The sequence below is a fragment of the Sitophilus oryzae genome, unplaced genomic scaffold (assembly GCF_002938485.1).
Source record: "Sitophilus oryzae breed Bouriz unplaced genomic scaffold, Soryzae_2.0 scaffold_1586_pilon_pilon, whole genome shotgun sequence".
Taxonomy (NCBI): domain Eukaryota; kingdom Metazoa; phylum Arthropoda; class Insecta; order Coleoptera; family Curculionidae; genus Sitophilus; species Sitophilus oryzae.
The window spans coordinates 1,211,561-1,230,102 of NW_022146265.1; the positions used below are offsets into that span (position 1 = coordinate 1,211,561).

General features: G+C 32.9%; 1 protein-coding gene across 1 annotated transcript; it reads left to right on the forward strand.

Annotated features, from left to right (window-relative positions):
* Positions 1-385: 385 nt before the first annotated feature.
* LOC115879770 (glutamate dehydrogenase, mitochondrial-like) lies at positions 386-17,564 on the forward strand. The gene is made up of 10 exons (XM_030896757.1): positions 386-670; positions 2,218-2,414; positions 4,042-4,239; positions 4,294-4,380; positions 5,077-5,255; positions 5,306-5,422; positions 10,356-10,536; positions 10,596-10,752; positions 15,813-15,978; positions 17,429-17,564. Exons 1-10 carry the CDS (start codon positions 468-470, stop codon positions 17,543-17,545), a joined length of 1,602 nt encoding a protein of 533 aa, XP_030752617.1. The 5' UTR covers positions 386-467; the 3' UTR covers positions 17,546-17,564.
* The last annotated feature ends 978 nt before the right edge of the window (positions 17,565-18,542 follow it).

The window sequence follows — 18,542 nt, forward strand, 5'->3', positions numbered from 1 at the left end:
CTGCAATTTCATAAAATTGAAAATATTTCAAAAACGGTAAGGTTTAAGTATGATGAACCTTAATCAAATTTACCTTTATTTTAATCGTAGAATCTAAAAATAGAATAATATACAGGGAGTTCCATTTAAAAAAATACAACTATGATATTTTTTACTTATTTGGGACACTCTGTATCTTGTAAAAATATTTTTAAATTGTAGCTCTAATAGTCCTTCAACGAACCCAAAACTTACAATTTGTAAAAATCTAATCGTTTAGCTACAATACTCCGTGTCGTATGTGGTGAACAACCCTGTATATAATTCATAACAGGAAAGATAATAGATCAATACAGGTAAAGGTAAGTAAGTAATTATTATTTAAACAAATGCTTCATACTTTTACCTTTCTTTACGACTTTCGACAGAAAAATCAAAGTTGACGTTATCAAATTTAAGAAAAAAACTGTTTGAAACAAAATTTTACAATGCTGTTAGTAAGAAAATCGAACACATCGCAAATCAGATCCATATCTCAGATTTCTAATAAGTATGCCAGGCTAAGCTACGAAATTCCGGAGAGATACCAGAACGCCTTCTATCTAGCGAATGCTGCGTTCTTTGACAGTACCAGCTGGTTTCTTCATAGGGCTTATGAAGTAGCATTTCCAGCATTAAAAAACGATTACAGGTTACTGAATTCATTCATTTTTAATAGTTCAGTCATTGGGGATCAAAAAAGGGGCCCGCTTGGAAAAAAGTCCGGAAGTTTTGAAACTTTGCAGGTTTATAGATTTTGGGGTCCCTAACTAAAATCCATAAAATGCACATTTCCAGACTTGCCGCCGGCGCCGCAATCTTGCCAAGATGGCGTCCAAAATCGGTATTTTGTGAATATCTCGAAAACTATGCGTTTTTCGCGAAAATTTGAGGGGAGCAAAATTAAAGAGATAACATTTTATAATTTTGCGTAAAATATGATATATAGTCGATTTTCCGAAATCAAATGTCGATTAGGGTTCACTAAAACTAGTTTTAGTTTAGTTTCTTCCATTTTGTCATGAAACAGTGGCGTATCATTAATTCGCTCATTAATTTATGAATAATTAATTGTCGTGCTGGACAGCATTCATTGGAACTTACCACCAGGTTCAGCATTGGTCTGGTTGTACCAAAGATGCCGAAGAATGGGGTTGGAAGAAAACAAAAACAGGCATTACTCCAGTCACAATAACGTTGAAAGATCCAGCTCCAAAATCCCTGTTGGCATTTTTATCCTGTAAATGCAAAACCAACAACTATGGTAAAGCCTGCGGATGCAGAAAAGCAGGATTAAAATGTTCAATGATTTGTGCATACTGTAATGGAAAATCCTGTGACAACGTCACTGAAGTGTCACTCGACGAATCCGATGAAGAGGAGTTGGACTTGCCTGTAGATATCCCTCTGGCGGCTGAAGATGAAGAGTTGGACGTATTGAGAGACCACCCTGATGAGCCCAGCACAGCAGACACGATCGACTTTGACATCAATGGGCCAGATCCGTCGGGCTTGTGCAGATAAGTTAAAGTTTTTAATTTATCTAGTGGAGTAGGCCTCCGGGGAGACCACGTTAAAATAAACGCGCCATATACTTTACCTCTTGGGTGGTGTGGAAACAAGTACACATTTTCAATAATTAAAATTAATTATTCATAAATTAATGAGCGAATTAATGATACGCCACTGTTTTATGACAAAATTGAAGAAACTAAACTAAAACTAGTTTTAGTGAGCCCTAATCGACATTTGATTTCGGAAAATCGACTATACACAATATATCATATTTTACGCAGAATTGTAAAATTTCCAGGGATTTTGTGCCTAAACGGTTGACTTAAGCGAAAATTTTCATGAAACCTTTTTTATAGGAAATTTTATTCTCTTTAATTTTGCTCTCCTCAAATTTTTGCGAAAAACGCATAGTTTTCGAGATATTCACAAAATACCGATTTTGGGCATCTTGCAAAGATGGCGGTGCCGGCGGCAAGTCTGGAAATGTGCATTTTATGGATTTTAGTTAGGGACCCCAAAACCTATAAACCTGCAAAGTTGCAAAACTTCCGGACTTTTTTCCAAGCAAAAATCCCCAATGACTGAACTATAAGATTTATATAGTATTTAGGTGATAAAAACGTGACTAAAATCTAAATAACGGCCTGTTTGAAGGGATTGGGATACATGTTGCGTTAATTTTAGGTCGAGGTTCAAAGACGAAGCAGTGGGTGATCGGAGGGTACACGAAAAACTTGAAAACGTCATAGAAGTCTTGGACCAATGTAATTCTATCATAGATGTTAGGTTCCCTATAAGAAAAGATGATGGAACTTTAGAACTAATCCGAGGTTTTCGAGCACATCACGGCGAAAATATCGCTAGAAGCCCTTGTTTAGGAGGTAAATGCAAGTTTAGGCTTGGTGCTTTTCAGTTGATTTTAAAAATTCCGACTACAGCGCTCGATCGGTAGAAATAATATTGAAATCGTGGCTTTGTCATAATATTTAAATCTTAGTTTTTAATAGTGGAGTTATTGAAACTATAAAACACTCAGCTACGAGGTTTGTGTGATGTAACGCTGTTTCGGGTAGTAAAAATTTAGTGAAAAAGAACCCGAACTTGGCGTCGCACAGTGGGGTATTTGACACAGTTGATCAAATTTTTTTTATGTAGACCTTATATAAATTATTGCTATTTTCAGTTAAAGAGGAAATAATATGAACAAAATAAAGGATAATTCGTCGATTCTAAAAAAAAAGAATCGATTCTAAAAAAAAAGAAAGAAAAATCACTGTTCCAGTGTTTCCACGGTCAATGCCACTAATACCAGTAGTAATATCGCAACTAATACTACTAATGCTACGACTGATCCGCGAGCAATGCCCATACCACTAATAAGTCGCTACTAATACCTAATTGTGCTATACTGCTAATGGCACTAATGCGATCGCTTTGTACACAACAATGCCATCGCGGTTTACACCTTCATTAGTATATCACTGGCACACAATTGGCAAATTAGAGGAAACCAAGAATGTTTTTCTCATTTTATCAGCAAAGTCGCAAAAAGTCGTAGTATTTTATTTTACTGTATGAAAGCCCAATGTTTACTAAGTAAAACGTATATAGACAATATGCTGAATTCTTCGAAATGCGCAACTAAATCTCTAAGTATAATAAAAATGTCATAAATTTAATCAAATTTTCTGAACGCCTAACTTTTAGTTGCAAAAAAAATCGTTAGTATAGAGAATATCAAAATAAATAATACGTTTATGTAGAATACATACCTGCAGCTTGCTGAGCCATTTTCAATCAAAACAATAATATAAACGTAAAAAGAGCACAAGAACAACAACAGTTTATAATTTTAAACATAAAATTGAGCCATTTCTTATCTGTGAGAAGTAACAACTTTGACGTTTCGTTGAAACAAATGAATGCAACTAAACACACCCATAGCAACGCCATTCATGGCAGACATGATTTAACTTATCATTTATCTTTTTTTGGAAAATCTTAAACACATTTGCTTTTTCGAATTTCGATCATCTTTTTCATGCTAAAACTCCACCGTGCGTCGCTTTGTGTTGTGACAATTTGAAATGTTAATAAAATTGTCGAAAAAATGTTAACACGTAAAGGAGGGCGTAATTACGTCGTTGTTGGGAGCAATAACATTCAATAACTCAACTTTCCCGGATATTCAACTCTCCTAAAACAATTTTTTTTATATTAATTTATTTCTTAACTCTATGGACTGAATAATAAATTATAATACAAGTTAGACCAGAAGATATTAAAATATTTACTTTATTTTTTTTAGAATTTTCACAAATTATACTTCCTAACACTTTTATTCTAGTTGTTTAAGATATTCTCCGATGGTGGCAGCACCGGCGGAGAGTGCACCAAGTCTTTTGCGTGTAGTCAAACCTTATGTATTAAAAAAATGAAATAAGATCTCAAAATTATACGTTTATTGAAAACACCAATTAGGAATCTACCATATTAGAAACTTTTCAGGATTGAGAATCGATGAAAACATTACTAGAGACCACATGAAAGCCTTGTCGCTGCTATCGACCATGAAGAACTGCTGTATGGGCATAGGAATGTCTGGAGCTCACGGGGGAATAAAAATAGACCCTAGAAAGTATTCGAAGAATGAATTAAGGACTATAGTGGACCTCTACATAACCGAACTATTCAACAAAGGATACTGTAAGCGTTTGGTGTTAAATAAAAATATAGATGTCAATAGAAAAATATATTTAGGTGGACATTTAGATGTAATACATCCAGATATCAATACCGGTCAGATAGAAATGCAGTGGATAAGTGAGAGTTTTGCGAAATGTTCGGGTAAGTTTTTTAAATTATTGTAGGCAAAAGACTGGACTACACATTTTCAGATCTAACAAAGACTCAATGTTTTTCTGCGAAAAGTTTAGAGTGATTTTTCTACCTTATAAATCTACTCATTTCAACTATATTTCGATCTCTTTAATATGCCAATTAGTACTTGGTGTTTTTCCTCTTTTCTAAAACGTTTATCTAGTACCATTGATGGTACATGTCAATTGATGCTAAAGCCCCGTTTAAATTCTTGTCCAAACTTTACTAAACTACTTGTGGAACTATCAAATCTATAAAAATTTCTATACCTATGTGGCGGATTCATCTAAACCAAGCCACTATAAGAAAATCTACAAAATAAAATAGTTATTTTTTGTAAACACTGACTGCTGCGTTAATCCAACGAAGACTAATTGTCAGCAGTGGTATACTAATGAACAAATTTGCCTAAAGGACAAAAAAAATGCTTAACGTTTCGGAAAGAAGGAATCTCTTGCCGTCGTCGGAAGTAAAAAAAATACAAAGAAGAAAGAAAAAAACTATTTAAAATATCTAAATATAAAAGTATCTAGATTTGTGAAAGTCGCCCTTAAATAATCTTTATGCTCTTTAATTCGAACTTTTAAGGGTCTAGATGTTTCACCAATATAGAATTTATCACATTCACATGGTATGTTGTATATGAAATCTATGTTATTCTAGGGCAAAATATGAATGTAGCAGCTGTCGGAAAACCGTTAGCATACGGCGGATTAGAAGACTACGAAAAAACAGCAGCACTTGGCGCGCTGAAAGCTTTGGACGTATTTTTAGAAGACGTCCCAACGATGGATTACATGAAATCCAACGTCGGTATGAAAAACAAAAAATTCATTATACAGGTGATGATATATTAAGTTTGGTTTTCTTGAAAATCGAGATTTCTCTGTAGGGTTTAGGGAAAGTTGGAAGACCTTTGGCGTTGATGCTAGTGGAACACGGGGCTATTTGTGTTGGAGTTAAGGAACAAGACGCGTATTTGTATGACTCTAAAGGAATAGACTTACAAGTTAGTTTGAATATTTGAATTAGGATAATACTAGTACCAGCAGGGATTATACCGTTTAATCGAAAAAAAAAAACGCGTCAAAGACAGCTGAAGAATGACAATCGATGATAATTTCTAGTGATGAAAAAAACCGATTCATTTCAATAATCGAGTACTCGAGTATCAAGCGATTGCAATAACCGAGTGATCACTCGAGCGAAATATCGCTCGTATTTAAAAAATACGGTTTTTCGTCCGTCGCCTGTTGTAAGTACTCGTTAACGCCAAGCGCCAAGCAGTAAGCTGCGTGCGCAGGGCACATATATGATTTCGGTAATGAACGGCAAGTAGTAAGTAGTAAGCGGCGAGCGATTCGCTTGATCGCCTGATTTAGTTTATGTCGAAGCATTGTCGATGTAGGTCGTAAAATTTTATCCCTCAGATACGCAATGGATAAATATACCGGGTGCGTCTCAAAAGTGGCTCACCCCTATAACTTTTTTTTATTTTTTTCAGATAAAACAACGAGATTTGGTATGTTAGTATATGACATAAATTAGGATTGATTGACATATTCAATTGTTTTCGGTCACTTCCGGTTTCACCGGAAATGACTGCAACTTTTGATTTTTAAATCGCACCCTCGGTATTGTTTTACTTTATTCGGTAGAAAATGACACTCTGAATAGAATGACATATCACATGTCAACTTTTGACATTTTCGCATATGGTTTATTTGAAATTGTAATATGCGGTTCATAACGACAATTTGACTCGAAGTACCAAGTGTGTGGTATCAAATTATTCGTAAAAAAATTATTTTTCGAAAAATGCTAATGAGCCACCGTCGTTCCATTTGAAAAAAATTGAGATATGATCAAAAATACGATTTGTGCATCTTTTAACCGGCCAGGGTAAGGCACTAAAAACATTAAACGATCAAATCTATTTTTCCAAGGCTCCTTAAAAAAATAGTGTTTTTAACACAGCCATGGCACTCTAGATTGAAATTTAAAATACAATTTGTTTTTAAGCGAATATGTCAAAAGTTGACATATGATACGTCATTCTATTTAGAATGTCATTTTCTATCGAATAAAGTAAAAAAAATACCGAGGGTGCCATTTAAAAACCAAAAATTGTAGTCATTTCCGGTGAAACAGGAAGTGACAGAAAACAATTGAATACGTCAATCAATCCTAATTTATATCATACATTAACATACCAAATCTCATTTTTTTATCTAAAAAAATAAAAAAGTAATAAGGGTGAGCCACTTTTGAGACGCACCCGGTATATACGGCGTCGTATAAATTTGCTACCTGCAATGTATGTAGAAAATTCGCTCGGCTTTTTATCGAGTATGTCACATTAAAATCGGATTTCCATTTATTTCATTCTGGGATCGCTTGCGTTCGTCGCTTGGTACTCGTCACTTGCATCGCTCGTTCATAATCGAGCGATGTCGATTATTTCAATAATCCACTACTCGAGCGAATTTTCGCTCGAGTTTTCCCATCACTAATAATTTCGCGAGATTGGTATCTACGCGTCGTTTCCTAAAAACTGACAAAAGTTATCAAAAATTGACAATAATTCAGGAGCACACTTACTAAATGCATTTTATCCATTTTTAAGATTTTCAACCAAGGTGGCATCGCAAACTACATACACAGAGTTACAATATGATGCCAGAAACGACGTGTTGTTTCACTTCATTTTATACCATTCGAATTGAATGGCGAAAATACCTTAGACTTTATATGTGCTGTATGTCCATTAGCGGTAGCAAAACAAACAGAAATATGTCCTTGTTAGTGTTGGGCAGAATCGTCTTTTTTGAGAATCGAGTACTGTGTATTCGAGAACTATCAAGGATCGAATACTTTTCCGAGTACCGAATACTCGAATTCAAAACTAACGTCAAGCCAGATTGCAGTGCTTGCCTGATCGTTATTCATAGAAAAGAGATATACTGATCGGTATTAATCATGATACAAAGAAAACAAGGTATGATCGATAGCGGCTCCAATTTCATTCAGTTTGCGCATATCATCTGTGACGTCACTAAGCCATATAAAAAATCCATATTGTTCAATTGCCACCCGTGATTGCAACTAATAAAAAAATACATAAAATAGGGAAGAATTAGGACATAACCACTAAAGTTATGTCAAATCCTCATAATATATTTGGTCAAATCATTGAGGTTGACATTTGAAAAGCTAAAGGCGTGAACTCGTAATCGCAAAAATCCAGTTTCGAATTCACCGGTGACCGAAAATTTCAGACTCGGACACGAAAGTAGTAACGCGTGTCATATTTACTTTAAATTTTAATAATAATAATAATACTCGTTGGTATTCGAGTACCGGATCGCGAGTACTCGAGTTCAACGAGTACTTTGAAGAATCGAGTAAGTATTCGATTCTTATACTCGAGTACCCCATCACTAGTCCTTGTGTACTGTGGACATACTGCTGTTTGTTTGTCATGCTAGATGAATTTTTTTTTGTACTACAACTTCTATATTTTTTTATTAATACTACTTAAAATAATGAATAGAACTACGACTGTGGACACTGTCGACTATGTAGTTGGGGCTACAGACCGCGGACCGTGGTAGCAGAAAAATAAAGAGAAATTTCACGCCTAAAGCGGCCCATATATTATCAAACAAATTGCGCAACGTTGCGTTGCACAACTGATTCAGCGGTCCATACATTATCAAACAAGTTGCGCAAAGAAGCGATGCGCAACGTTCCGTTGCACAACTGTATCACCCATGCACTTAGTAAAATTTTGATCAAACTTTTTATTAAAACTTGTGCATTGTTTGAGAAACAATCATGTCCTCAATTGCCATTGCGTCATTTATTATCGTATATACCCTAGATGATTTCAATGATACCAAAAAACGAAAAAGAAAATAAAGAATTTGGATGAAAGAACTAAAATAGTGCACAACGAAGAGCAACACACACATACACTACGCAACGCGCTCCGCAAACGCCTGTTGCTCAAAAGAATTCAAACATTCTTGAAACTTATCAAACAATTGCGCAACGCATCAAACGTTACCATACATTGGCAACTCGTTGCGCAACAGCTTGCGTTGCGCAATTTGTTTAATAATGTATGGGCCGCTTTAAGGACAGTCAACATTTTTTTTTATATTTTCAGATATCATCAAAACTAGATTTTTCACATGTAGGTGTACTATTTTTATGATTTTTTATCCATTTTTCAAAGATACTAGTTTTTCGGTAAGTTTCTTGCAAAAAGCGTGGCAGTGTTTCTTTGTTTGTTTACCAAAAACATTGGCGTAACCACAGGGGTCCCCGGGGGTACTGCTGGGCACCCCTCAGAGAAATCCTGAATTATGACTCTTGGCTACGTATTAATTTTAATTTGCTTGTGATGCAGTAAAAATGACGTTTTCTAGTTTTGTTTAGTTAATATTATTTTTTTTTGTTCAAAAAATGTGTTAATTTTTATTTTTTAGAAAATTTGTAGGTATTTAAGTAATCTACGGGAACACGGTTTGATAACCAAGTCTATGAAATTTAATGATAGAGAAATTCATGTAAACGTTTTATTCAAAAAATGTGTTTTTTAAATGATTTTTCATTTTTAAAAAAACAAAAGCCCTAGGCCCCCCTGGGCTCAATCCAGCCCCCCCCCCCATAGGCCCACCCCAGGATAAATTGCTAGTTACGCTAATGACCAAAATTCGAAAAAAATGCATTTAGAAAGTCCGCTCCTCAATTATTATAGAAAGATTAAAAAAGAATAAAACTTTTTTGGATTTGTGCTACACCATTTAAAAACCATTGTTACTCAATATAAAAATAAATTACAAGCTTATTAGGGCCAACCGGCCAATAAACACTATTAGAAAATAAAAAAGAGTACCTTAGACAAAAGAGTACGGACCAAGTTTGACGTCTAGGGCTTGAAATCGCCAAGATTACCATCGATTGTCATTCCCCCGCCGCGCCGTCTTTGACCCCATTTTTTTTTCGATCGTGCGATATTAAGAATATTTAATGATTGTCATTATACAGGGGTCCCGTAACAGTGCGCCGGGCATCTGTAGCTTCTAGAATAGAACCCCTGTATATTTCAACTATGATTTTTAAAATTAATCTTCAGACTATTTAAAAAGAAGTAGAAAAAAGACTCAGTCTCGGTCTCAACATTTATATTAAATTACACAGTGACACGTGTTTCGCTCATACGAGCATCATCAGACAAAAACAATCAAACTCAATCCACAAACACGTTCACATTTTACATATTAAAACAACACTCTAAGTGTCATTGACTTTGATTGCTTTTGTCTGATGATGATCGTATGAGTGAAACACGTGTCACTATTCAATTTAATATAAATGTTAGACCGAGACTTTGAGTCTTTTTTCTACTTCTTTTTAAATAGTCTAAAGATTAATTTTAAAATCATGATTGAAATATACAAATTATCATAGTACAAATATACAAGTCTCGGTCTTTGAGTCTTTTTTCTACTTCTTTTTAATTTAAACCAGGTCTCTTTGAGAAGAATGAACGCCTTCTTTAAATTTAGACACTGAAAAAAATCACTAAATAAACACTAAAACCGCATTTTGTCACTTTTCAAAGCTTTCAACTATACGAATTATTGAATTGAAAAAAATACTCTCAGATAGATTTTTTAGTAAATTTTATGCTCTACAAAGAATCCCAATAAAAAATAATAAAATGTTATGGTACTTCTAATGGAATTTTTTTTACGTGTTATTTAAATGGCAAACTTTGAATATTCACCGACACCACTTAAAATTGAGCTAAAAATCCTGCCTTCCAGAGATATTTTTTCTCGGTGTTAGGTTCATTCTAACCCATAAATTCCATAGAATAGTTTTTTTGGCTCACACTACTGAACATTCGATATAAAAATAAATATTTATAGGAATTACTGAAACACAAAGATGAAACAGGCTCCATAGAAAGATACAAGCTAACCAAAACGGACAATCCCGACTCAATTTTCAAAGAAGACTGCGACATTTTGGTCTTGAGCGCTTGTCATAAAAGTTTGGTATGTTACGTTGCTAGGGAAGTCAAAGCGAAAATAATTCTAGAGGCTTCCGGTAAAAATAACGCTATTACAAAAATTAGGGACAATTGTTTAAAAAGAGACTGTTTGTAGATGGACCTACGACGCCTACAGCTCATAAAATACTGACTACCAAATCAAAATTAGTAATTCCCGATATCTACGCCTGTTCTGGTTCCAATGTAGCATCGTATTTGGAGTATTTGAGGAATTTGCAACAAATGGGTGTACGAGAAGAGACAATTTTAAAGTGAGTGTAAAGAATAGGAAATTAGTAATTTGTAATGGGGAACTTTCCTAAAAAAATAAATTAAGTTTTATTTGATATTGTGGTGAACTGAAAAAAATGGATACGTGTTTTTTAATTTTCTCCTAGTTCAATTATTTCGAAAGTTACAAGAGTTTTTGTTTTTTATATGTATGTATATACAGGGTGGTCCGAACTGTATTCCGGAAACTTCAGCAGCATATTCTACACATAAAAATGAGTAAAAAAATTCGTATAGATGTATGTCCTAAAATGCTTAGTTTCGAAGATACAGGGTGTAGAAATTTCATTTTTATTTCGATTTATTCCAAATAATTTCTGAATTAACGTCAATATTTGGATGAAAAATGGTGTCTGGGTGTTTTTTGTCATTAGAAATTTGATTTTGATATCAATATGATTCCGACTTGTAGAGGGCGCTACCTACATATTTTTAACTGGTTTGGAGAGTAATAACTTTTCGTCCGTACCTGTATAAAACTACTGACTAAAAAAATATGCATTTACGACGTTCTTTACGTAGAAAAGGTCTCTTGGTAAAAATCGCTACGAGTAATAGTTCTAGAGATATTTAGAATCGAAAATTCATCAATACCTGTCATCATTAGTTATTATTAGACTGAAATTTATGATCTCAAATGTTTTTGTGCCAAAAGTTCAACAGAAACTGTTTTATCATTATTTCTTCGAAGAAAAATTTATGATTTATTTAAGAAAAATAAATAGTTTTCAAATTTATCATTTCAGTCAACATATTTATTTTTTGTCAATAATGACATGTAGTGACTATTTCCATTCTAAATATCTTGAGAGCGACATTTTTACGTATACAATCACGGGAATGTATATTTTTCCCTCAGTAGTTTTATACAGGTACGGACGAAAAGTGATTACTCTTCAAAACAGTTAAAACCTTTGAATAAGAAGACTAAGGATGCATGGTGGGCGGAAAAAGCACTCTAGGGTGGGGATCCTTGACAGTTCTGTTTGACGATTCATTTGACACATTTGAATTTGATTTGAAATTTTGTGGATTTGTCAGTCTTTACGGAGCTTATTTTATGTTATTTATTATTTATTCTACTACTGATAGTTGTATAAAGGTAGTAAATCTAGATGGAAATTGTGGCAGAACTTAAATTAACAGTGACACTATCGCGATTTATCGAAAAAGACTCTAAAATAGTTGGTTGTGTAGCGTGCGGTAGATCTCGGCAAAAATTGAGTGAAATAATAGAACAACTTTTCGCTAGTAAGTGACTATATAATATACATACGTGTAGTAAACCGATCATTTATGAAATTCACTTAAATTAACTAAATTATATATTTTTCTTGCATTTTAGCTTTTACTTATTACTTATCAAAGATTAGATGTCAAAGAATTTAGATACGTTAATTTGACTTACCTGCTTCAGTAGCGTATCGGATGTTTGTGTTAATAAATACTTATTATAACTTATCTATTTTTATTAGAATTATATATTTTTATAACAATTTTAATAACTACCAACACTTATTCACACCGTAAAATAAAACAACAAATTATTGAGTCTACCCCACGTCTACCCTACAGCATAGTTTTACATTTTTTAAATAAAATTAGAACGATACTGATAAACCGGAATTTAAGCCGGCCATATTTGAGGCCCATCGCGGTGTACCTAAGATTTTTGATATGCTCCTTCCTTAGTCTTCTTATTCAAAGGTTAAAACACATGTTGGTGGCGCCCCCTTCAAATACGAAGAGTCATATTAACATCAAAATCAAATTTCTCATGTCAGATAACTCTCAGACACCAATTTTCATCCAAATATTGATGTTACTTCAGAAATTATTTGGACAAAACCGAAATAAATATGAAACTTCTAAACCCTGTATCTCCGAAACTAAGCATTTTAGGACATACGTTTATACGAACTTTTTTACTTATTTTTATCTGTAGAATATACTGCCGAAGTTTCCGGAATACAGTTCGGACCACCCTGTAGATATACTGAGCGTGGCGTGACGTCATATACCACGCTTGAGTATTTTTTTCAAAACGTTATATTTCTGTCAATATTCAACGTACGCAAAAAGAAAAAATACGTGTCTATTTATTTTCCATTGTCTATCAAAATTAATAATAATTTTTTAGGTAAATTTCCCATTGCTACAGAAAAGTTTGCTGGGTGTTACGCCACTGTAAGAATATCTACAAAATAAAATAGTTTAAATAGTTATTTTTTGCAAACACCGCTGCGTTGACCCAACGGGGCTCAATTTATCAGCAGTATTTTACTAATAAAACATATTTACCTAACAGACAAAGAACTGCAATGAACAAAAAAACTATTTAAAACATCTAAATACCACAATTCAAGAACACTTTAAAACAAATTAGAACACAAGCCACCGCCAATCTACGAGAGTAAAACCTAGAAATTCCGAATACAAATCAGGAAATATGCTTAAAAATGTTTTCTTTTCTTGTGTTTTTTTTTTGTATACCCTTTATATTTCAACAATATATTTAAAATTAATGTTTAGACTAGTTCTTTATAGCTCATGTGAAATAAACTTTTAATCACGCGATTAAGCTTGACCGGCACAGCGTTGCCCACATTTATATATTTTCAATATATCAAAATATTTTATTAAACAAACATAAATTAATTATAAATATATAAACAGTTATTATTTACATCAACAAAACTCACCTTCTTAACAGCACTTAAGGGACATAAAGGGCCATTACTGCCGCTTTCCTATTCCAAATATACTAATAAAGAGCTGCGATGAGTTTTTTACGGCTATATAAGCTATCTACGATCCACGCACTAAAATAGGTTCTAAAAAGAACAATGTTGGACTGCAAAATCTACTAGTAAACAGTGAGTAAACATTTTTAAGCTTAAAGCACTTAAAGTATCACAAACACTATTTATTTAAATCAAAAACTCGAAATACAAAACTAAAGTGTCAAAACAAATGACTGTGCCAGGAAATAAATAAATAAATGTGACAACTTGACATTTTTTACAGCAGAGCTACCGCCTGAATCCGCAGCGCGAAATTTAAATTCCAGTTAGTCAGCCCTCAGCCGAATATGTCCATGGTTGGCAACAATGAATTTAAAAATCGCATCCTCGATTACGTAACTAAAAGTTTAATTAGTACCAAATATACCTTTCTTATTTGTAAACTTTTATCTTTGGCTCAAACAATATTACAATCAGTTAATAGTTCTATAATGAAACATGCCAATGCACATTTCAACATGACATGGACTTTTATCTTTGACTCTTAAACAATTACAATTAATTAATAGCGTATAATCGAAAAAAAAACGTCGTCCAGTTGGCTTGGAAATGACGATCGATCTTCATTTCATAGCCATCCCTGACCCTATTTCATATGGTAGTTCTACCATATGATCGAAAAAAAACGGCGTCAGCGATGGCTATGAAATGAGATCGCTGTCATTTTATATGTAAAATTATAAGGGGAATTTCTAAGTTTTCTAAGCCAATTGGACGCGGTTTTTTCGATCGTGCGGTCGAATGTCAATTTACAATTCATATGACACAGGGCACAGAGTAGATTTTAACATCGCAAAAATTATGATGAGAGAACCGATAGATACCACCAAACAAAATCAAACTAAACAAAAAATACATAAAAGAGGCTTTTTTAATACAGTCTAATATAAATGTATTACTCAGTCATCTGTAGAAGTTAGTAATGTATTGCTATCGCTTCTTTGATTTTAAAAAGCATAACATCAGTAAAAATAAAAAACAAATAAGAAATAATCTTATACAGAAAGTTTGAAGCTTTTGGTTTTACCTTATCAATAATTGTGAATTTTTAAATTTAACTTGATATGTCATTTTAATAAAACGCCAACTGTTTTTAATAGACGTATCTGTTGAAAAAGAAAGTGTTCTTGAATAGTTATGTTTCGATATTTTAAAGAGTTTTTTCTTTGTTCTTTGTTTTTTTTTTGCTTCTGAAGACGGGAGGAGATTCACCTCGTGAAACGTTAAGTATTTGTTTGTCCTAGTAATTTTGTAATTTTGTTTTATTAGTAAAATAACGCCGACAAATTGGTCTCCGTTGCAGTGGCGGATACAGAGGGAGGCCCATGGGGCCAATGCCCCCCCTAAAATCTATAAATTGAGTTAAAAATTAGGCTTTTGGGTTAAAAATGGCATCCTAAAAAATATTTAACATTACTTTTTATTTGCCCCCCCCCTAAAATAAATTCCTGTATCCGCCCCTACTCCGTTGGATCCAAGGGCGTAGATAAGGGGGGGTACTGGGGGACAGTACCCCCCCCCCCCTGACGCTTGACGAGATACGAGAATTGAAATAGTCATTGACTATGAAAGGATTTTTTTTAATTAATATCCGACATATAAGAACACTTTGTATGCTTTTAATTATGTTGATTTATCGTTTATAATATGTTCGACCTAATTAAAAGCACACAAAGTGTTCTTATTGGCCAGGACAGATTAGTGGGGTTAACTCTAATCAATATCCATAAAGATATTGAAATAAATGTTGATGCTGTTATTAATAGGTTTTCCAAACAGCGCACTAGAAAACTTGATTTTGTTTTGTAGTTTTATTTATAGTTTATAGTTTTTATAGTTTTTTTTTGATAGTTTAGAGTTTTTTATTTATAGTTTATAGAAAATTAACTAATAAACGTCGTTGTTTCATTTTTGTTTGTGTTATTTACAAATCTATATTTTAATTTTTGTGTTATGTTTTTATGTCTTTTTGAAGACAAAAAAATCGCCGTCGTTTTAATTCGACAAAAAAATTCCGACGGTGATTTTTTTTGCGACTTAATCATAGTACCACCCCCATAGCATACACCTATCTACGCCCCTGGTTGGATCAGCAGCGGGGTTCACAAAAAAGAACTTCATCATATTGTATTTTGTAGATTTTCTTACAATGGCGTAATACTCAAAAGACTTTTTTGAAGAAATTTAGCCGCGGCAAATGTATAGGCATTATTTAGTAATTAATGTTTTTCTATAAGATTTAGTAACGAAACCTACGGGAAAATAATCGAAAAAATATCGATGGAGGATCAGAAACAAATGGCTGGTGGTGCACACAGCAAAAACGTGCACACTCTTTTTGCACCGTTAGATTTCCATACGACGAAAAGTACCATTGAATGCATATTTACAGAAATGGGAGAGGTAAACACAATACACAGGAATTACTCGTTAAGATTATTATACAAAATTGTTGGCACAAGTATAAAAAAATAATACAGTCAGACAACTGACAGAAAAAAAAAACAATTTACTTTTGAATTAAAATATCATTCTATTGTTGGACATTTTTTATGGCCTTATTTATTAGAATATATTACATAATATATTTTAATAAATATTACAGCTATTCAAATCTTAATGAGTAGAATTCGTAATCTGAAAACTATAGTTCATATCAAATAAACTTTTAGTCACGTGATTAGGCTTGACTGGCACAGCGTTGCCCACTTTTACATAATATATTTTCTTTTAATCAAAATATTTTAAGAAACAAAAATAAATTAATTGTAAATATATAAATAGTTATTATTTACATCAACAAAACTCACCTCTTTAACATCACTTAAGCAAAGACTGCAACTTAAGGGACATAAAGGACAATTACTACCGCTTTCCCGTTCAAAATATTCTAAAAAGTTGCGATGAGTTTTTTACGACTTTTAAGCTATTTTGTACACTTCGCACTAAAAAAAATTCTAAAAAGAATAATGTTCCACTGCAAGGCCTGCTATTAAAAATATTTAAGCTTAAAATATCACAACACAATTCATTTAAACCAAAAACTTGTAATACGCAAAGTAATATACCAATGACTATAAAGAATATAAGGACATTAACGCCCATATACGGGCTGCAGCAGAATTTGTGACCTTAGAGGCCATTCTTTTGATGGCAAACAATGAGTAATCTTTGTAGTGTAGTAAACTTTGTATAAACTTTATTACAATGGTGATTAGTTGTTCAGCTTTCAAGTGTAAAAGCAGCAGCGATAAGAAAGAGCCAGGAGTTACGTTTCATAAGTAAATAAACAGTCCACTCCAACTTTTTAGCGTTTTCTTATTGCATTCCGATAATTGTTCTTCAATTTCAATTAACATCTATATGTACTTGATATGTGCTATACGTCGATATTAGTTTTGTATCTTTTGTTAACATTTTAATGCGTTTTTTTCGTAATTAATTAGTATGATACACCATAGGCGTTGTCAAAACAATTATCAAAAAATATAAATATTGCTTCAAACAGCTAGGTTAAGAAAAATATGTGTCACGGCACTATTTGGTGACATCGGCACAATTTGCTCTCAGGTGTTATTTGTCCTTGGATTCTTTAGTCACTGTAATACACAAAAAAAGTGTCAAAACTTGAGTATGTCAGGAAATAAATGTGGCAACTTGACATTTTTTACAGCAGAGCTACCACCTGAATCACCAGCAGGAAATTTAAATTCCAGTTAGCCAAAAAAAAATTAAATTCCCCAGCTATCACGTCCTCGATTACGTAACTAAAAGTTTAATTGGTATCGAATATATTTGATAATTTTAACTTTATTTCTAATTTCTACCTTATTTTTGATGTGCATATTTTTAGGAAATCCTCAAAAATATCCGATCGCATCGTCTAGGGACAGACGCTAGGACAGCAGCTTATATAATTGTCATTAAAAATATGTTTGAACAAATTTATAATTTAAAAAAATTAATTTAATAAAAAAACAACATTTACATCTTAGTTTTATGCTTTTAATAGTAATAGTCGTACGCAAAATAAAATATATTGAACATTTATTACTATATACATATTAGAGAACAATATACTATCTTATATAATACATAAATAATACTATTTTTTTAATTTTATTTATTCAAAGTTATCCAAGTGAGAGAGGCATTATTTATTATCTATTTTAAAAATGGAGGAGTATGATTGTATTAAATTAACTTAGATCCAAAATAATTTTTAAAGCAGTCAGCAACTCTAAATCGTCAGCATTTATACAGGGTGTCCCAGGCTGAGGGTTCATTAGAAGTTTCTAGAGAACTACATACAACTACATACACATCATTGTTTCACAATGAGATCAATCGATTAAAAATATTTTCAAAATGGCGCGCAGTTTTTGCCGCAATACCGAAGTTTTTGACAGCAACTTTCTTATTTTAAATGGGTACCCCCATTTTTTATTATATAATTAAATTCTCTATAAAATTTTATGAATTTTTATATCAAACACTCTATATCTAACACTAGCCGTTTTTGGGAAAAAAATTATGAGAATTTTTTAATCTTTCAATTCCATGACAGCTACGGCCAATATTATATGACATTCAAACAATTTAATTTTTGAAATAGATAGCCACATGTCTTCTCTTTATGCCACCGTGGCTGTGGTAATCACTAAAGTTGACATTTAGGCTACAAATTTTTTTGACAAGCAGTTTTTTTCCTCCAAAAATTTTAAATATTTTTTTCTTCAAAAAAACGGTTAATGCTATGTATATATCTCTCTATCTGTATATCTCTATATGTATAGAGTGTTTGCTATCAAAATTCATAAAATTTTACAGAGAACTTAAGTATGTAATAAAAAATGGGGGTACCCATTTAAAATAAGAAAGTTGCTGTCGACTTCCGGTATTTCCGAAAGTGTCGCTTTATTGAAAATATTTTTAATTGGTAGATCTTGTAATTCTCTAGAAGCTTC